The sequence below is a fragment of the Coffea arabica genome, chromosome 9c (genome assembly GCF_036785885.1).
Source record: "Coffea arabica cultivar ET-39 chromosome 9c, Coffea Arabica ET-39 HiFi, whole genome shotgun sequence".
In the NCBI taxonomy this organism is placed as follows: domain Eukaryota; kingdom Viridiplantae; phylum Streptophyta; class Magnoliopsida; order Gentianales; family Rubiaceae; genus Coffea; species Coffea arabica.
Window position 1 is genome coordinate 40,989,078 of NC_092326.1, and position 21,579 is coordinate 41,010,656.

Here is a 21,579-nt window from a genome sequence, read left to right on the forward strand (position 1 = left end):
AATCAAATATTTCAATAATACAATTTAATGTATTTATATTTATGCTCATCTTAAATTGATAATTTAAATAATTATAAAATATTTATTTCAATTGAAACTTAATTGACAACTAATTGAAATACAAAAAAAAAAAAGAAAATATCATTCAATCAACTCAATGACATATAGTTGTTTATATTATAATAGAATATTTAATTAACTATTTTAATTTATCAAATATAAGTATTGGGCATTAGATGATGAATAAATTTTTAAGAGGACTTTTATTGTAATTTTAAAATATATAACGTTTTTCATCCAAGCCAAACCGGCTTTCTCCAGTGGTGCTCGGATGTCCTTCTTTGTGCGTCCCCACATAGCACAGCTGGCCTCCTTGCATTGGTTCTGCCTACTATGGGCAGAAAGGTGAACTTTCCACCGTAGACGTAACCTCAATATTACATCTCATATTGCTACAAGTGGAAACCTGTAAAATCTGTTTCTCTCCCTCTTTCCTTGATCTTTCATTGCTCCCTTTTCGCCTGTGCCATTCAATTTTATTTTTTTTTTTACAACTTAATCGAAGAAAAAGTTAACCGAGTGAGGATAAATTTCTTGAATCTTATTTACTGAACAGCTTCGTACAAGACAACCCCAAAATTTACAACGAACTCAAAAAAGCAAGTCAGCCTGCAGCGAAGGCAATCTTCTCAACGGACAAAAAGCCTGGGCAAAAAGAAACATTGATCGGAAGGTACTAGGAAAGCTTCGAAATGATCACTGACGATATATGTATTGGCATTGCTATAAATGCTGCAAAAGACTGAGGAGATAGCCACCTCCACAACATTGATCCTTCTGACATGGATTTCCAAAAACTGAGCTTTACCATTGCTGTTCTATGCATTGCTTTGTTAGCCCAAATCGCAGCTGGGGCTGAACCTCTCTACCATACATGCACCACCTATAAAAACTTTACAGCCAACAGGGACTATGACAGGAACTTGAACATTCTTTTAAACGATCTTTACTATAATACTCCTGCATCAGGATACAAGTACATATCTGTATCGGGAAAAAAATCAAAAAATGACTCAGTTTATGGCTCAGCTCTCTGTAGAGGAGATATCTCAAAGGCCGACTGTCAAATCTGTGTTTTTGAGGCAGCAAAAGTGATTCGCCAAATCTGTCCATACCATATAGCAGCAAACATTTGGTACGACTATTGTTCACTGGAATACTCAAACTTCAACGATTTTGGATACCCTTTAAGTACGGGGTATTTCATAAGGAGTGAATTTCGTGTAAGCAGCCCTCTATCATCACTGGCTCAAATTCAGAAGTTTTTGTACGGATTGTCTGATGAGGCTTCTGCATCAAAGAATTTGTTTGCTAAAGGGATTATTGAGATTGAAGGGCATTTACTACTGTACGTCTATGGATTGGTTCAGTGCCCCTTGGATTTGACTCCTGCCAATTGTAGCACTTGCATTAAGGGAAGGATTGATGATCTTTCCGATCTCTTTGATGGGAAAGGAGCTCAATTTGTTAGTGCAACTTGCAACGTTAGATACGAGTTCTATCCTTTCTTCAAGCCTTAAAATCAACGGGATCAAGCTAATGTTCTGCTGCTGGAATGATCAGTCTCGTCTCGTCTTGTTATGTTTAGGAGTCGGGTTCCTTCTTGAGAATTGTGTTTCCAAAAAATAGACGATGGTCTATGATTTGTTATGGTTGTAATCTGAAGTTGGACTGCCAGTCCAATTGAAATTCAACAATCTTTTCTTGTTTAGTGGATTTCCTTGCTCCTTTTATCTTTGGATCGCCAATTTAGTCTTCAATAAAGTTCCCTTTATCAAAAGATTATTTTCAATTTTGGCATGCTCTCGGAACCATAGATCGTTTACAGGAACTTTTTTTTTTGTAAACAAAATGTTTGAGTAGTTACAAACACAGTTCTTACATTGACAGTGAGATTCAAACACACAACCCTTTGTAAGGAAGTAACTTGTCCTTATCAATTTGTATTGCCACTGCCCCCATATCTACCCGCACTATTTCAACCAACCACAGGGAGAGTCTAGGCTCTATTCTACATCGTTAACAAGTTTAGATGCAAATCTTGCAAGTCATTGACTCGTTTCATTTCCTACTCTATTCATGAGGGAAAATGCGCACAAGTCTAAAGGATCGTGTGACAGAAAAATAGTGAAACCGCAAGAATCAGAGGCATCAGGTCCGCATAATGCACAATCTCTCAATTGACAAAAGCCTGTTTTATGTTTACAATGACCAAACTATTTGTATTTGGTCACTGGAAGACAGAAAGCCCAAAGGTAGTGTAAGCTACAGACTTTGTAGTGCGTAGGTAATCAGCAGACTTTATAGCGGGCAGGTTCACATATGTTGGATATACAAACTCATCGACTAAAATGGTTTAGTTTTGTATTACAGATGACAAACCCCATATCTTGTGCATCAACTGACACAAGTAACTTGCGTGGCCATTTTGGCCAAACCAGAATCCAGAACTACTAGTTGAGTCCCTCGAGATGTTTTGAGAGTTGAGACCATACGCAAGAAAATATCAAGATAGTCTCTTATGCATTGTACATTTTTAGAATGAGAGTGTACACGTACCATTGCCAAATGCCAATGACACTTTCACTCGTTAAACAAGGGTTTCCTTTTCTCCCTCCTTTTATTTTTTTCCACATTTCTCAGCCAAAAATAAAACTAGAAGAAGAGGTAAAATCTACATTTAACTGACTTGATAAAAGAAAGAAATTGTCCAAGAAAAATGCAAATCCAAGACAAACATCAAGTTTCACTGCATACTTATATGCAAATCAACCAGTACAAAGCAAGAATACTCATTAAATCATCAAAATAACTTATATGGAGGGATCTGTAACGAAGACGTGCACTGGAGAAAACATTCCGTGGGATATTTTGAACTAGCAATGCACGCTATTCTAATTGTCGATGACTGGGCAGCAAATTTCCATTGAAAAATTACAAAGAATGATATTTTCAAGATCTTCTTTCTCTTTTCAATTTCCCTATCAAATTAGAAGCATAATCTAAAGGATATACACAAAAACTGACCGGCAATCAGCATTAGCAAAAATGAATGATTCCTTCGCCATTGTAACCTAGAGGTGTCATAGAGACGTAATTGCTGATTTGTGGGCAATATCATAAACAGATATGAGGATTTCTGCAGCTATAAGTATAATGATAAGCCATTCCAGAAAATCTGACTTCCTATTTTGAAGAATCTCCTGGAGAAAACGGATATTATGCTGCAAGAAAAGGGCAATATGTCAAAAACAACCATCAGAACTACAAAAGGCCATTTTCGCAACAAAAAATTACCTCCACAAATTTCAACTTAAAGTCCAGGCTTGCAAATCTCTGAGTCAATTCAAATTCATCCCTGAGATATTCCCATATTTGAGCATACTTAGCATCCTTCCACGCTATGTCTGACCTGAAGGAAACAAGGTCTGTTAGAAACCATAAGATTCTTGAATAGCTAAAAATGCCACACAACTAGAAGTCTTTTCAACAATAAAAATATTAACAAAGAATTTGATTTGGCAACAAGATTGTGGCTCATTGAAAAAATTAGCGCTAGTAATACTAAAAAATTTAAAAATTTTTAAATTAAAAAAAAAAAAAAAAAGCAGACAGATGATCCTTTAACAGTTCAGCGAAGGGAAACCAAGCAGCAGAAAGAAGGAAAATAGAAAAGACAGGGTGTCAGGCAAAGGAAAAGATGTTATTTACAAGAAAAGACAAATAACTTTTCAACAATAAGAGTTATGAAGCATCCCTAAGACAAGCCAAGAAAAGATATTTTCTTCCAAGGTGCACCAACATTATTACCGTTCAAAGAGTCCAAGTTTAAGAATCACATCAGCAAGATTGGAATTGGCCTTTCCAACTAGCTGGAAAAGCTTTTTTCGTTCCATCTTGAATGTGCCTGTTTTCTCCATTCCACGATTAATGTCAGTAAATTCTGCAACCATTCCATCAACCTAAAAACACACAATACAGCTTAAATGCCCTTAACTGAGCAATATTTTCACGAAGTGGTAGAACAAAAAATTGAGGGGACACCAACCTGGCGAACATAGTAATCAAGGGCAATACTTTGACCAAGAACACTGCCAATGGTACGAATCCCATCAATATTTAAATATTGCAACATTATGTAATCCAAACCCCCTTGCATCCAAGTGTTCAGAGTTGGCTTTTCTCTGACCTCATATTCTAATTTGAAAGTGTCGAAAGGAAAAAAGTCAGACCAAAAAGCTGTGAGTAATCAAAGGTTGTTAAAAAGCTTTCACTACACAGTTCAACACACTAATTCGCTGTCTTGAAAAAATTTGAACAGAAGAACAAGAGCAAAGACATATCTACTACAAATGCTTCTGAAGTGAAAAGCGTACAAATAACTGTTTCAACGATATTCTTGGACATTGTAACAGACAAAGATTCTAATTTACAGTAGCAACAGACTTAAACTGCATTTATGGAGCATTCTTTCACCCTAGCTCAAAGCATTAATAGCCAAAAACAGATTTTCCAATACATATCTTGTCACAATATCATTATAAATAACAGAAATGTGATCCTGGGTTCATCAGTTCCAAATTTTACATATTAAAGAAGTCCCAAGTATAACTGTTTGTACCCAAGCTTACCATCTCTTTTCATGTCAGGGAGCATTCCAGAAGCATGTTTTTCTACGATGTTCAAATATCCCTCAATTTCATGATCCCGAACATTAAAAAGGACAATTGAGCCATAGTGAAAAACAACCATGTATGAGCAGTCACTTCCACTTAAACTAGCACCCAGAGCCTGAGGGGAAAAGGGGGGAAATACAGAAAATCAGAAAAAATATATATGTATATATATCACAGAACAACTATCTACAACAAACATAAGGATTTTTTAAAACATTTGCTGCTGCGTGAATTAATCAACTACTCTGAAAATGCACAAGAATCATAAATTTTATCTAGATGATGGAATACATCTGAACCACTCTTATGCCAGCTCCTAGTTTCAGTGAAAACATGTAATTCAATTAGAAAAGGAAAATCTGCATTCGCCTGTCTTGAATTACTTGCAATTACAGATATCCCCTGCTAAGTTTCTGAAATCACATTGACCTCCCTTACTTTCGTATGATGTTAATCATATCCTCGCATGCTTCAATACATAGTTAGAAGTTGCTGACAACATGACAAATTTTATGAGCATGAGAATGACAGGAAGCTTATTATAAACACATAATACAGAATATGTTTAAAATAAAATAAAATAAGAAAAATACATGGAATGCATAAACACATTAGACAAGATCAATGTATTTTACAAATGAATAAGTATAAAAAAATTATCATGAAAAAGTATTTTGAACTTAACACATTGATAGAAACATGTTGTCAGTGCTCTTGGTAATATAAAACCATCTATGTTGCAACAAATAAGACAAGCTAGGAGCTGCATCAAGATCAATCAAATATTCACATTCCAACATTTGACAAATATATATATATATATATATATATATATTCACATTCCAACAGTACACACAACTTGGTGATAGGATGGAGAGGGTCCTAAATAAATTGCATCTTTCCAGTAAAAGAAAAGGAAACATGACAAGTACATGGCATAAATTTAACTGAAAGTGTCTGCACACCGGCTCACTCACATCAGCTTGCTTAAATTAAAGATTAATGATTTAACGAGTGAATAGACTTCCAGCAATCATACATAACAAACACGAGAAATTTAAATAAAAATTAGTCGCTGAAATATGATACTTCTTTGGACATTGACTTATTAACATTTGCAGTCAAAACAAAGATTCAAAATGCATTAGCCACGGTCAACTTTTTTTCCCAAAAAATTACCGCCTAAAGTTGGTTCAACTAGTGAATGTCAAAGGAGAGATGAGAAAAAAGAGAAACTTACATTGGGCTTGGACTTGGTCTTGCCAAATCTTAAGACCACATAATTAGTCATACGAGATGAGGGTGGAATTAAATTCGGTTTGTTTTGATCCATTAAGCCCCTTAAGTCCACACTGCAAAAAAAAAATCATCAAAACAAACATTCATACTTTCCACAGAGCACAAAGGCTTATCACCCCAATGGAAGCTAACCAACGGTCGGAAAAAAAAAATTTAATCATAAGTACCTAAATATTGACAAACATTACTAGGAACTTGCAATATATACATATTGTAAGCTCAAATTTTGTTTTTCCATTTTCATTTTGAATTTGACGGGTACAAAACAAGTGTCAAAATTGTTTCTTTCTACTAAATTCGGTAGGAGTATCTTTTATAGAATAAAAAGAAAGACTACAACAGCTCGCAAAAAAAATTCATCATATTGATCACCTTTAATCATTAATAAAGTTCAAACATACAATCTCCATACAATTAACAATTGCCAGGATAAAAAGAAAAAAAAAAGGATCTTTTCCTTCCCAATTTCGAAAAGATGAGAAGAAAAAAGTGAAACTTTTAAAAAAATGGAAAATCAAACCTAGTGGAGTAGAAATAAGCCCTAACTGGAATAGAACCAGCAATTGCATCATCATCATCATCCACCTCCGACAAAGCCGTAACTTCAGCTTCACTTGCCCCACCATCCCCAATTTCCGAGCAGGAAATGGCGTCGTTCCAGCCCACGGTATTCGGCGACGACGAAACCGAGGATAAGCATTTAGCTACAGCAAAGCCAGGGTTTCGTCTGGAGGCAAAAAATGGATGGGCAGGCATGGATGACGAGGAATGCGAATAATTCCGCGAAATCAAGTTAAATACAAAAGCATTCTTTAACTTAGAAGGGTTCGAATGGGGGTTTAGATATTTTGTGGGATTCGAGTGAGTGAAAAGTGTTCGAATTGAAGAAGGAGAAAGTGGGATGGTTTTCATGGGGGCATTGTTGATTATGGAGAATGAGATTTGATAGTAAAACTTGTTCCTCCAAAATCCCGTCATCTTCACCCTTTCTTTCTTCTCTGGTAGTAAAATATTCGCAGGGTTTTTGGCAATGATAGGCTGATAGCCGTGGTTTAACTACTTAACTAAGGGGCAAGAGGAGGGTTTTAGGGCCTGGCTTGTTTAGAAAAGAAAAATTGTTTGGATTGTAATTTTTCACAAAAAAAAATTTATATTTTTGTTAACACATTTTTCAATCAATTTTTTCTTTATGTATATCAAATTATTATAATATTGTTTTTACAAAAATTTTTAAAAATGGCAATTCAAATGGATTTCTAATTTTTTATCTAATTTAAGTCCTACAAATTAAATTTCAGCCAATGTAGCCTTTTCTTTTCTTTTTTTTACTATTATTACTAATAAAATAGATTTAGTTTCTGAGCCTTTTTTCCTTTTTTTTTTTTTGGTTCTTTATTTAGTGCAAATCATGCCAAGAATGATAAACCCTTGAAACATTAAATAAGATTTTTCTCAATGATTAGATGAAAATGAGAGAGGGAAAGCAAGTAGTTAAACTTATAAACCAGGGCTGTAAAACGAGTTGAATTCGGGTCAGATACATTACAATCAATTTCATGTTATAAATTTTTAATAATTTTAAGATTCTACTTTTGTTAGAAATTTGAAAAGTATTAACAATACAAAGAAGCAGATTTCAACAATTAGGGCATTTTTTTTTCCAAAAGAAAATGAGGGAGCTAGTAACAAATTATAATGAATGTATTTGTTTTTTATTAAATAAGCGGACAGCCCAATCTTTTTTGTCTAGCCAAGCAGATTGATTTTTGCATTTTACGAGACTTTATCCACAGGAAACTACAAAAGCCGGCAACTCTTGTGGTTCCTGAGGAGCCTAATAAACTACCCAAATCCCCCTCCCAAGTTCGATGTGGGACAAACTTAAGCACTCAAGACTCACACGCACTAAAGAAAAACGCACACCCCAAGCAGACAGTCTGTCTTTTTTGTCTAGTCAAGCAGATTGACTTTTGCATTTTACGAGACTTTATCCACAGGAAACCACAAAAGCCGGCAACTCTTGTGGTTCCTGAGGAGCCTAATAAACTACCCAAATCCCCCTCCCAAATTCGATGTGGGACAAACTTAAGCACTCAAGGCTCACACGCACTAAAGAGAAACGCACATCCCAAGCGGACAGCCCAATCACTTGACCAATTTTGGCTCAACTTCGTGAGGCTTAATGTCATCTTGCTCCTCCTCCGGAGGTAAGATTCTTATGTCAAGGCCCTAAAAGTGAGAAATTCTCAATTGTGTACCTAAAGCTGGGACTTCCATTCGAACAGATAAGGCCTAGAGCTTTTAACGAACTAAGCAGTTTGCAAATATGTTCGCGTTTGCCTCGCTCAAGTTCAATAAAACTCGATCGTTTTAATAAACGAATCAAGCTTAAGTATACAATATTAGGCTTGTTTAATAATCAAATCAAACATAAACATGTTCGCGAACAATTCGAATAATTCATGAACACATATATAATTATAAAAAAATAAATACAAGTCTAAATACATTATTTATTTTAAAAAATTAATTATACATAAATTAGCATTATTTTTTTAAATCAAAAAATACAAATTAAACTTATTCTAAATAATATATTATTTACTAAAAATATAATTATATCATCTTCAAACTCAAAATCCGGTTCGAATTCGAATATTTATATAAATAAATGAATCAAAGAGCAATACTTATAGTTCATTTAATATTCGAGTCAAATTCAAACTCTGTTCGTATGATATACGAATAAATACAGAGTCGAATTCGAATCTTATTCGTATAAGTCTGAATCGATTGGGCTCATTAAAAGCTCTAAGATTAGCATTTGCTTTCATGGTCTTGGAACAAATTCTTGTAATTTATTCCTATAAAGTCCTAATTCATATCGATACCTCATCCATCTAAAGTTTATGCTTTTGTCCTATCCATTAGTTCATGCAGCTACGCAAGGCCTAATATGATTATAATACCATCAAGTACCTGCAGCTGCATCTCATACATAGGAAACATGAAAAGGAAACGAATGAAATCATCCCCAAAGCTGGCAGTAGAAAAGATTACCACATAAGCTTTTTATATTTGCCATTATAGGCATTCATTTGCATCAAATCATCCTCAAAGCCCATAGGGAAACAAAAACTATTGTGTGCTAAATTATCGAATAGATCCCTTAAATGGTTTAAATTCCAAGAAAGCCCCTTTTCATGACTTAACAGAGGTCAACCGCCGTTGATTTGACGGAGACCAAGCGTGAACTAAATTTGTGGTTTGGAGAAATTATTTGGGACTTTATACCTCGAGGGGATTTGATTGAGACACTTATCTAGTTTGGAGGACCAATACGGCATTAAGCCACTTCATGAGGACCTACCAGAAATTACTGGGCCCTCCAAGACTGATGACCCTCTTCCTCCTCCCTTCTCCCCTCTCCCCCCCCCCCCACGCTCTTCCTCCTCCTCCCCCCCCCCCCCCTTCAAATGGATAAAAGAGATTAGTATAAATTTTAAAATCTCTAAAGAGTTCAATGAAATTATAAAAAATCTTAGAGAAATTTATTGAAATTATGCCTTATTTAATTAGCGTACTAGTATGTGATGGTTTATTTCCAAATTAAACCTTATACTATGTCAACAAACATGAAAGAAAGGGAAAAAAAATAGAAAAAGGAGAAAATCAACTGTCATTGCTTCAATGCAATTAAAATAATATTGGAAATTTTCGTGAATGTTGAAAACATTACACAACTAAATGCAACATTGAGAGAGATTCTTGAGACAACCACCAATCAAGCTAACACATTGTTATCAAAACACCTTAGCAAAATAAACGACAATCAAACGACCCATCCTTATCAAAAGCACCTTGACAAGAACACACGTACTTTTCTATTAATACCGCGGCAATAGAATGTGACTAGCCACAAATCTAAAATCACAAAAACTCGTATACACGCTTTAAGGTTAAGACTGGTTAAAAATCCAAAGTTAATTAGTGAAGACAATGATTAAATGATTGCGAGGTCTCGAGTTCGATTAATTATCGAACCCTTAACTCGTCTTCTTTTCCTTTTGCCTTTTTGAAGAAAAAAAAAATCAAAATGGAGACTATCAAGAAACATTTGTACCACTAAATCATGGTTATGTTTATTAACAAATTGAACTATATTACATGTAATTCCATATAAGGAAAAATTATGCACAGGTGATTATAAATTGTAATGGGCATCGGAACTGATGAGATGATAAGGATAATAGCTCTCGATAGTTGGAGTTTGACGTATGTTCGAGGAGTTTCCTAATCAAAACTGGTTAACAAAATTTTATTCATAAGAAAATGGTGAGAGTATATTGAGTTTGTTAATATTTTCGATGAAAAACACCTGCACTTATTGAACTATACATATTTTCTACCTTTAAATTTTTTTTTTAAATTCTAAATTTGAGTTATGGCAGAATTTAGAGTTAGGATTTGTAATTTCATCAAAGTATATAATTGGACGCAGGACGTACATGAGATAACATGTTACAAGGTTGTATATGGCATTTCAATAACAAGTGAGTGATATAAATGTATCTTATTTTGCCTAGTAAAAATTCAAGGATTTCGATCCTAATTTTTTTCTTGATAACATGAAACAAAAACCTGTAAAATATTTTTAAGTTACAAAAAAATGACTCCATAAGATTTGTAATTTTAAACAATGCTAGAGTTTTTTTTTAAAAAAAATTATAAGACCACCTTATAGCCAATAGAATAGATTTCTCCATAAATATGATGCAAAATGATCATTAACTGTACTTTGGGGATAATCTTGACATTTAAAACCGTGTATTAATGTCATTTTCAACAATAATGATGAAAGATGCAGTGGTTGGTTAGAGCTGTTATAACAGTGCTAATACTACTAACCTTCCTTTTTTTTAAACCTTGTATAGTAAAATAATTACAACTTTAATTGATTAATCACAACATAGGTTTTTTTTTTTTTTTTTTTTTACAAGATTAACTCTTAAAACAACCGCGCAAAATACTTCCCTTCGTAATTTCCTTAGGTTACTCTGACAAATCATACATATTAATAGTTAACAATGACTACTTGAAAAATCAGTAGGAAATTTCCACTGTTAATCTCAACATCACTAGGAATTTTCCACCACTAATCTCAACAACTTTCTTTTAAGTTAACATCAGACATAAATACACCCGAATCTTCTTTTCCTGCCCAGGATAAGATTTGGCTTTTGTATTACTTTATCTGTGGAAGTCTACCAAATTTAGGAAACAGTTGATAATGACTGGAGTAATTATATATCCACCAATCCCACTTTTTTGGTACTCTAATGGTCCTGTATCTCTAGGGCATAAAATAGGATTAGCTATAATTAACCCAGTTTAGGGTTTCAGTAGCGTACGAAGAAGCAATTCCGATACAAGTATTTTAAAACCTTTTAAATTATCGAAAATTGAATTTACTTTTAGGGTGCGTTGCGTTTGGATTGTAATTTTAATTTGAAAAATTACTACTCCGTTTTCCGTAGACAGAAGCAATTCCGATTCAAGTACTTTTAAAACTTTTAAATTATTGAAAACTGAATTTACTTTTAGGGTGCGTTTCGATTGTAATTTCTATTTGAAAAATTGCTACGTTTTTCGTAGACACATTTTTCAATCACCTTTTTACCTTACATATATCAAATTGCTACAATAATTTTTCTACAAAAAATCCAAAAAAAAAAAATGCAACCCAAACAAAGCTTTTTAAATTACGAAAAATTAGTTACTAAACATCCTAAAAAAACTCTCATAATATACTTAAAAGTAAAAGCACCTTTATTAGTCTTCTAGAAGTAAATTCCCCTTCAATCGGTAATTTACAATCAAGAAAAAATAAAAATACAATAATTGAGTTTGACCCTCGTACAAAATCCTCGGTGGTCCATCCCTCACCCAATCCTTCTCCGCTTTGTTTCCACGAAAAAAAAGTAGTACTATAATATAACAAAAATAGAATATAGCAAATAAATATATAAGCAAGCAGCAGTAAAGAGATATAAGTTTAATAAAGAATGCCGAACTAAACAAAACAGGAGTACTTTTTTTTTTAGTGTAAGACTATTTATTAATTGTATTGTAGGAGTACTTATTAAAAATAAAATAAAATAAAATAAAAAAAGGGCATCCATAAAAACTAAAAAGGCCGTCTCCATCCTATGGCTTTCAATCCTCCTTTGTGCCGTACAGACTTTCTCTCCGACTAATCAAACCTCTCTTCTCCTGTGTTGGTTTTTCGCGTCTTTCCTCTTTCTCCCTCTCATAATCTCTCTCTTTCTCTCTCTCTCTGCAAATCAAAATCCCTGTAAGTTTTTTCTTCCATTTCCATCCATGATTGAAATGCAAAATGACCTAGCTTTTCTTTCGTTTATGGATGTATTTATTTACGTTAATGTGTGCCTTCGTTTCTAATAGAAATGCAGGTGCCCTAGAATTCGCGAAATGCGTCGCACTTTTTGTTGTATTTTGCTTTTCGGTGTGCAAAATGTTGTGAATCACATTTCTTTTTGCGCCGTTCATTCTCCATTTGTGGATTTATTTGCTATATGTGTTTATTTTCGCGGTTCTGATCTGAAACTGAAAGGTTAAGCATTTCGGTTCTTGATGTTTTATTGTAACAGCTTATTTGTTGAAATTAGGGTTTATAGGTTTTATTAGCTTGTGAAGAGAGAATTGTATTTACGCGTGTTTCTATGGCTTGGAAAATAAATGAGGATTTTTTTTTTTTGTATTAATGTCGTTTTCTGTTTTTGTTGAATTCTTACCTGTTAACTGAAATGAAATTATTTTTCTTTTCGGGGGTGAAAGGGGGGCAACCATGAGTAACGAAGGAGAGAAAAGATGTCCTTTGTGCGCAGAAGAGATGGACTGGACGGATCAGCAATTCAAGCCTTGCAAATGTGGCTATCAGGTGTGAAAATTTTCATTCATTCCTTTTTACCTTTTGTGGAAATTGATGTTAAATATTTCATTTTCTGCAAAGTAGCAAATTTAGATTGATCAATTGTAGCTTATTGTAATGTTTGATTGACATTGTAAAGCTATTAGGTCAAAGAGGAACTCTGAGATACGTGTTCCTTTTGCTTTTTCATTCTGATGTAGCTGTCATACTTTGGAGTGGTATAAGATCATTGGAGTAAGAAAAACATGAGCTGATTGTGGTATGCCGGAGGCTGAGTCTGTCTTACTTCTTTAGTATATTCCTTGTCTTGGTGGGAGAATCAAAACTATCCTAGCGGTTAAGGGTCTTTGTTCCTTGTCTTTGAACTGAGTTCAGTTCTCACTGGCTGTTTTTGCTTCCCCTCTGCTGTTCTTCCCTTCCTCCCCTCCCCTGCTAAAAGATTATATCGGAAATTTTTCTTTGCCTTATTCATCTTTGGACAGACGTGGATGCAAATATTCATCTAAAACTCGTAGCTCCCTCTAATTCATCATGAACTGTTCTATATGGAGACAACAAATTTTTAGGCCTTTTTCTTCTTTTATTTACCTTCCCTGTACACTGAAATTTTTCCTTTTCAAAAATCAGATTTCACACTTGAATCTACCATCTGTTAAGCGTTATTGATTAAATTCAGGTCTTTTTTAATTAAAAAGCCGTATTCCTTGGAGTCTAACTTTGCTTTTATTGTTACTTTTTCTCTTCACGTCTGAGGACATGCCTATAAGAACTTAATGATTGATTAGTGCGTTAACCTGTTACTATAGCCATTCAAGAGTGTAATTTTACTTTTGATGAACGATATACAATTCACATAGGTTTTTTGTTTTTGAATATTCATGCTGGTTTTTGTCTAATAGGTCTGTGTCTGGTGTTGGCATCACATAATGGACATGGCAGAAAAAGATGAGACAGAAGGGCGGTGTCCTGCCTGTCGGACTATTTATGAAAAGGATAAAATTGTTGCAATGCAAGCAAATTGTGAGAGGTTGTTATACATTATGCCCGGAGTCATTCTTTTGGGTGTCTGAAAGGCAAATCTGACATTTGTTTTTATTCTGATTAGGGCGGTGGCAAAGAATTCTAGTAGAAAAAGTAAACCACCAAAGGCCAAGCCAAAAACTAATGAAGTAAGGAAAGATCTTTCAAATGTTAGGGTGATTCAACGGAAAATGGCCTACGTAATTGGGCTACCTCTTAACCTTGCTGATGAAGATGTAAGGAGCTCCTTTTTGTGTTTCTTAGTTTATCCATGTTAATGCTGTCTTTCATTTGGCTGTCCTGCTTCGTAAATAGTTATTCAAAATATGTATTCCTCGAAGAAACTATTTGTTCAGACTCTATCTAATTTTCTTTGTTCTCTGGAAAATCATGAGTCTTGCAGCTCTTACAGAGGAAGGAATATTTTGGTCAGTATGGGAAAGTTTCTAAGATTTCTCTATCTCGGACAGCTGGTGGGGCAATCCAGCATTTCATTCATGACACCTGTAGTGTGTAAGTTAATTAGTTCTCATCTTAAAGAGCTGCAGGATTATTTGATAGTGTTTGTAACAGAATCTGGAAAAGTAAAAGAGAGTGAATGATTGAAGTAAAATACACGGTTTGATGGACTCAGTGTTTTCTTTTTAATTTATATTTTATGTCCTTGTATCTCAAATGGTGCAACTTCAAACAAATTTTTTATGAAAGGGATTGTTACAACAGCTGTTGTTGCATGTCTTGTAGAGTGGGCTGTGGGTGTGGTTATTAATCAATTAACTTGGGGTTTGTTAAGTTAAAAATACCTCATACATTGCGCATTTGCTTCCCAATTTAAGGGATGCTGTTGACATTTATTGTCATGGGATCGAAATTGAGACCAGATAGAATCATTTACAGGAAGAAGGAAAATATATTTTACTATTTCTTTCCAATGAAATACAAAAGTTTTCTTGACCAGTTAATAGTGAGGTGGTCCAGCATCTGGAGAGAGAGAGAGAGAGAGAGAGAGAAGGCGAGCTTTGTCTGTTATTGAGGAGTATCAATGTGCATGAAAACTGTGAAAGGAAATTTTGGTCAAGTGAGGAGTGCCAGGGGGAGACACGTGATGATTCCTTCATGGATGTCACACCTTTGCAAATTGAAATGTAAAGTACTTACAAAACCACCATTGAGTTGATGTCATGTTATGAGGATTCAAAAGTGATAGTTAAGACCTGATTTCACAGGTTAAGTTGTTGGATCATCACATCAAGAACAGAGGGATTTTTCTTTGCATGTGAATTTCTGGTGTTTTTTGCAACTAAGGTTGTCTCATTTTCAGTTCCATTTAAGGTGTCTAGGCGTGTTTAATGCATAAGTAGCATCTCATGGTGATGAATTATTTTGTTCTCTTGTTCCTGCAAATATGATTATCATCCTTCTTTGATATCATTCTCCTTTCATTTGACCCATTCCCTCATCCCAGATATGTGACTTATTCAAAAGAGGAGGAGGCTGTACGCTGTATTCAGTCAGTGCATGGTTTTGTCCTGGAAGGTAGGTTCTTGAGGTAAGAACCTGTCCTTTTCCTGTCATTTTTTAACTTCATTTATTACCTCCTAGTTTAACCATAGTTACAATTTGGAACTTCATTTGTGCAGGGCATCCTTTGGAACTGCAAAATATTGCCATGCTTGGTTGAGAAACATGGTATAGATCTATAATTCTATGTTGTATCTCATGCAAAATCTTTTTTTTTTGGATGCTCCCTGGCAAATATTGTTCATTGATAAATATAAGTGCTTCTTGTTGACAATGCCTTTTCTTTTCTGTGTTTTTTTGGCCCAGCCTTGCAGTAATCCTACTTGTTTATATTTACATACAATTGGTGCTGATGAAGATAGTTTTGGGAAGGACGAGGTAGCTGCAGTTCATACAAGGTATAACACGCCAATCATTCTATATGGCATTGAAATACTTTCTTTTTCTTTGGGTTACTTACATATTGACCGGAATTGGGGCCTGTGTGCTCATAGTAGGAGAAGCAAATCTCCAGTTTGATTGGTTTAACAGTTACACGATGAAGCTTTTAAGTAATGGCAATCAAAGAAGTGCTGATAACGGGGAAACAAAGGATCAAATTACAAAGAGATATAGTTTTTAACAATAGACTTTTTCTCGACTTGTTGAGTAGATCGTTATTTTGAAATAACTTTCTTTCTTAGTTTCTGTGTTTCTTGTTGGAATTTCAGTTATAGCATGTTAATAGTCCTTGAGTTTCTCTTGTGCGATTGTTGACTCTTTCCTGATCGTACAAGTTTGTTAAAATTGTTATGGGGTATATTTCCATGTAACTTGGTAGAATCTGGTTCACTTCTCTTTTCTGACAGATGATGTATCGATTTATAAGACATCTCATCTTTATTTAATGAATGAATTAATATTTATTTTTGCCTTCTTTTGTGAGCTAAGGCTTAATTCTTTTGTCAGAACTGGCTTTTTTAGTTGGGATTCATCTTTTTGCTATTTTCCTTATGGGGTTTTTGCTGTTATTGCTTTCTAGTTTCAAATACTTGTTCAAAAGCTTCTGGTTTGTGCTTCAAATCTTTTTATCATTCTTGTTTCCCGTTTTTAAAACTCCATATGTTTTTTTTCTTTCAACCTCTGGTGTCTTTGCATTGCTGTTTGTTTTGACTCTATATATTTGATTGACTAGGCATCGAGTTCAAGAGGTTGCTGGTGCTACAAATAATATGCTTAGGCGCTCGGGAAATTTCTTGCCACCTCCTGTGGAAGAGATGACCACTAGCGGCAGCTCCTTTATAGGCAAATCTACTGCCAAAAGTTCTTTCAGTGTAAGAAATTCTGGTTAAATTTTCTTTCATGGTTAATGTTTCTTGACTTTTTACACTCATATCCTCCTCCTCCTCCTGTTTTTTTGGGGGGGGGGGGGGGGGGGCGGTGGGGTGTGGGGAATAGAGTGAGCTGCTTGAGTTTTGCCTGTACAGCAACAATATCTTCCACTTCTTAAAGACAGGATCTTCTTATTTGTTGTATTTAGACTGAGTATGCCTTTCTGATTTGGAATTGGTATTTCAACATGATTACAGGATTCAGTCTATGGTGGCCACTTGGCTGGGGGCCTTGGGGTGCCCAACAAGACAACTTTTGTAGATATTGTTGGACGGTCTAGTAGTTCTGGTCCAGAGAAAGATGAGAATAATGTTGAGGATAGAAGGATATTGGATTTATGTTCTGATTTATCTTCAGTAGCCATAGATAAAGCTAATCATGTCGAGGATACATTTTCAAGTTCTTCGCCTTATTCATCTTCTGCTCACCTTGTTGATAGACTAACCTTGGATGGAGAGTCAACGGAGTTCTTGGATGAGCCATTTGGTGAAGATAGAATGCCTTCTGATAACTTACTATCAAAGGATAGCAATTTGAGTCAGAGGGCTTGCGTTGATCATTCAACTTATCCTGCACAGGTTTCTGAGGAGTCTGGTGGTTATTCTCTACAGCATGGGAGGACTCATAGTTCAAGTAGTTTCAGCATGGACCAAAGTTCTGTACATAGCCTTGAAGATGATGCCTCTTTACCATTTACATGTGTAAATTCTGTATTAAATGACCACAGGCATGAGTTGAAATTCCAGACTTCTGTCAAATCAGATAGGATTTATCGGAGTTCTAACTCCTTCTCCAATGAAGAAATTGTGGAGCATTTGCGAAGGATTGAAGATGAGAACTTAACTAATGATGATGAAAATTGTGTTTTAGATGCTGTCGAGAGCAGTATTATCTCAAATATTTTGTCAATCGACCTAGATTCATGTGATGATTCCTTGAGCTTGCCTCATGGTTTAACTGATTTACTCCATGAAACTGATGACCAACGTGGTTCATCCTGGAATTCTTTTACTAGTGGCGAATCAGGGTTTCTGTTTGCAAAACAAAACGGCTTTGCAGGTCAAGCAGCTAACTTTGAGCCTTACTACAGTAACCTTGGTCAGGTGCCACAAAATTGTACTACCAAGGAGCATTACTTGTCTAAGCCTCAGCATCCAGGTAAACATTAGTTTATACACTCTTTTGATTCAGTTGATCTTTGATTAGTTTGTTGTTGTGTGTCTTTAGGTTGCAGAGCTCATCATTCTTAATTAATTGGGAAAGTTTGAAACTATAAGTTCTATTTGTTCATCTTACACTTTGGCATATTTGTTACATTAGCCAAGTTATGTGACTTTAATAGAATGCAAAAAACAGTCCATTTCACCACCTAGAAGGCTTCTTGCTTTTTGCAGATTTTAGAGTGAAGCTATTCTTCTTAATACTTTGTGCTGAAAGTTGTGATGTTGTAAACTTCACTGGTCTATTCAAAAGTTTTGCCATGCTTAATGATCTGCCTAGGTGAGCGTGTCAGTTTGTGTGTGTGTCACTGTCTTGTCTTAGTATACAAACATATGCATCTTCTTTATATGGGCTTATGTGCAAGTTTGTTTTTTTGATGTGTTTTTCATCTTCGAGATACATCATTTTCACAGTTTCGTTGACTCTGTGACTGTTAAGTTACCATATTAGTCCTATACACTTTCTCTATTAATTTCTTTTATTTTGCTTTTAAAGCTTTACTGTTATTCAATGTCAGTGGCTTATGTATCAGAGTTTCTTGCAGTACCTGATTTCTGTTATTTTGGATCACATCATCTATGAGTCTTCAGACTCAATGCTACTACAATTCTTTGATTCTGCACTTTCTTTTGGGTGTGAGTTTTTACTGAAATCTTTTTGGCTACTAAACTGTTGTTATTTGTAAGGCGTTTCCTTGTTACCAGAGTAGTGTAGCTAGTATCGCTATCCACCTGTTTGGGTTGCACACTGAAATTTCCAGTCAACTTAACCATGGTGGAAATATAATTTGGAGCATCGAGAAATGTCTATTAGCAGGAACTGAAAGGTTTAATTTGGGAGTGTGTGCATTTATATCCCTTTGCTTGAGCATTTGTACGCTAGTTTGGCTCTGTGTTAACCAAAATAGTTCACTGCATTTGGTTTTTGTGCTATTGGATATCATGTAAACTGTCTGTTTTAACAGCATGCAGGCCTCCAAGTTTGGTTCCGCCTGGATTCTCAATGCCCTCCAGAGAAGCACCTCCTGGTTTCTCTGCATATGAGAAGACAGGTGGATTTCCTCGTACTTCTTCTGGTATGTCACTGCATTGTCCGTCCCCCTCTCCCATCCTCCTTGTCTTGAGGTTGTATTACTAATTGACCTTTTTAAATTTTGTCCCTTATAATGTTTCTTTACCCCTTTCTGTCTGCAGGAAGTTTTGTTAATACTTCATCATTGCCAAACAATTTGCTTCAAATGCCATTGGCAGGAAATAATGGTAGTAATTCTGATATTGATTTTCTTGACCCTGCAATATTGAGCCGTGGTGATAGCAAACCAACAAATGGATTGAATATCTCAGGCTTGAGCACGAGGCCAGTTGTTAATCAACAGATGGGGGAATTTGACAACGAGACGAGACTTCGGCTTCTGATGCAACAACAGGCAAGGGCTGATCAGGACTCGAAGTATTCTCAAATCTTTTTCCAGCAAACATCCACGCATAAAGACATGGGGTTTCCTGGCCATACTGGGGTCAAGTTATCTAGTTCAGGTGATGTATATGGGTGTCCGTCAAGACTGATGGATCAGTGTCAATCATTTGAATCTTCTTTTGCACAATTATCGCAGCAGAAATTTGGAAATGGGTACATCTCTAATGGCTATCAGCACAGTTTGGATGAAGTCCAACGGAGAAATGAAGCTGCCATTGCAGAACATCAAAGAAGTGAGAAACTAGGGTTGAACAAGTACCTTTCTGGATATGGAGATTTAATGTTCCAGATGCCCAGTTCAGGCGATGTATACACCAGAGTATTTGGGATGTAACTCTCTTTAAGTGATCTTTGAAATGAAACTTCGTGACTTCTTGGTAACGTCTTCTGTGCAAAACTAGAATCTTTTTATCATAAAAAATGAACTTGGGGGTGGGATTGATCTTTTGAATTGTATATTGTGGCCCTATAATATGTTCCTTTCTTGATAAATCGCATCGCAATGAAGGGGCCTTTCAATCCCAAGGGGAAAAGCAATCTTTTTGAGAGTCATTATCAAGGTACATTTAATTCTTTCCTATGTTACTAGTTCTTGGATTTGCTCCAAATCACCTTAGCATTGCTCTTTTTTCCAAGAATGTCGGCATTGGCAGAATGCATTACAAACAAATTGGCGGACAAACGAGTCTGCAAAGAAAAAGCTTTACCTTGAATCATTGCTTCTGCAGTCGGCACCAGTATTACTATACATTATTGTTTCTCCTCCATTGTCATGAAAATTTGCAGAGGGTGAAAACTATTCGTAGCCTTGGTTGCACCAAATCAGAATGTTTGTTGTACGGAGCTACAAACACCTACAATAAACATTACCCGAAATTAAAATAATTTTCCAGTGCATGAGGTAGAACCTAACTCTATTTTGTACTACTAGTTTCAAGATTCAAAGTCTGCGCGTGTATCTGATTGGAATTTTGGCAACTTAAACACAATTTGCCAGAACAAAGACGAAGGTAGAAGAGGCCGCTTTGAATGTAATTCGCTGTCCTGGCACTACACATGCAAAGGACTCATTATAGCTTATGGAATCAATCAAAGGGTTGCGATGCCAGGTAAAAAAGTTTCGTATCATCTTTGGGATGCCTGATTGACATTGGATCCCAAATGAGATTACTTCAATTCGTGTTGGATGGAATAAGAGGAGCCCACTAACGAAAAGAAAACCATAATGGTCTAATAAATAGCTTTCAGCCTCATATCATCTATGTCTGGAGAATTAGGGTTCATTGGGCCATTTATCTTTAATGAGTACTAAGCAAGTAAGTTTTGGTCTAGTAATTGGAGTTTTAAGAATTGAAGATTCGGATTCAAATCTCTTATTTTTTCCTTTTCATTTCTTAAATTTCACCCTATTTGATAATTTTTAAAAATATAAAAAAAAATAGTAGTTTCAGCTTTAAGGTCTTAACCACCCGTTTGATATCCAATGTCACAGGGAAACACAATCAATTCCAACTTCAAATTCCTTCAAAAGGGAAATCCTCATCAATCCCAATTTCCAATGTTGCGTACAAACCCAATTACTTTTACTCTCAAATTTCTTCAGAAAGGAAGTCTGCATCATATCCAAAAGGGCCAAAACTTGCAAATTTTCCAAGTAAAAATCCACATTCAATTTGCCAATTGCTCCTATTGTGAATCAATGAAAATTTGCTTCAAATCTAACACTATATGAACAAAGACAACTCTAACCATCTCCCCCGATGAGAGAGAGGGATGGAGCTGATTGGGAGGGGGAAACGGAGAGGGGAGGCAACTTGTACCAGTAAGGACTAAGGAGGGAGATAACTTGTGCCAGCCATGCTCTTGCTTTTCCGATTCTTCACAATTTTTAGGGTTAATTTCAGAAACCTCCCCTCACGTTTCTAATAATTGCGGCCACCTTCCTTAAAATTTGAACAATTGCACTTATATCCCTTGGTGCTA

The 21,579-nt window shown here is 35.4% G+C and overlaps 3 protein-coding genes across 7 annotated transcripts; 2 read left to right on the plus strand and 1 right to left on the minus strand.

The window, feature by feature from the left end:
• The first annotated feature begins 842 nt into the window (after positions 1-842).
• On the plus strand, positions 843-1,580 carry LOC113709042 (antimicrobial ginkbilobin-2-like protein). Its single transcript, XM_027231791.2, has one exon. The coding sequence runs from the start codon at positions 843-845 to the stop codon at positions 1,578-1,580; it is 738 nt and encodes a 245-aa protein (XP_027087592.2).
• Positions 1,581-2,795: 1,215 nt separating this feature from the next.
• LOC113707898 (protein RETARDED ROOT GROWTH-LIKE-like) lies at positions 2,796-7,096 on the minus strand. 2 transcript variants are annotated; one of them, XM_027230294.2, is made up of 7 exons: positions 6,556-7,096; positions 5,977-6,088; positions 4,692-4,851; positions 4,109-4,257; positions 3,871-4,022; positions 3,358-3,472; positions 2,796-3,284 (listed from the first exon to the last, which is right to left on the minus strand). In XM_027230294.2, exons 1-7 carry the CDS (start codon positions 7,011-7,013, stop codon positions 3,144-3,146), a joined length of 1,287 nt encoding a protein of 428 aa, XP_027086095.2. In that variant the 5' UTR covers positions 7,014-7,096; the 3' UTR covers positions 2,796-3,143. The 2 variants fall into 2 exon arrangements, 1 of the variants encoding a protein (XP_027086095.2); XR_011821172.1 differs by having other exon boundaries at positions 3,121-3,284; positions 3,358-3,467.
• A 5,103-nt stretch (positions 7,097-12,199) lies between these two features.
• On the plus strand, positions 12,200-20,052 carry LOC113707759 (uncharacterized). 4 transcript variants are annotated; one of them, XM_027230071.2, is made up of 13 exons: positions 12,200-12,390; positions 12,894-12,996; positions 13,887-14,014; positions 14,093-14,243; positions 14,411-14,520; positions 15,473-15,556; positions 15,648-15,696; positions 15,835-15,926; positions 16,703-16,841; positions 17,097-18,057; positions 19,085-19,171; positions 19,314-19,379; positions 19,464-20,052. In XM_027230071.2, exons 2-13 carry the CDS (start codon positions 12,904-12,906, stop codon positions 19,928-19,930), a joined length of 2,427 nt encoding a protein of 808 aa, XP_027085872.2. In that variant the 5' UTR covers positions 12,200-12,390; positions 12,894-12,903; the 3' UTR covers positions 19,931-20,052. The 4 variants fall into 4 exon arrangements, with proteins under 4 accessions (XP_027085872.2, XP_027085870.2, XP_027085871.2 ...); XM_027230070.2 differs by having other exon boundaries at positions 12,201-12,390; positions 19,085-19,195; XM_027230069.2 differs by having other exon boundaries at positions 19,314-20,052.
• The last annotated feature ends 1,527 nt before the right edge of the window (positions 20,053-21,579 follow it).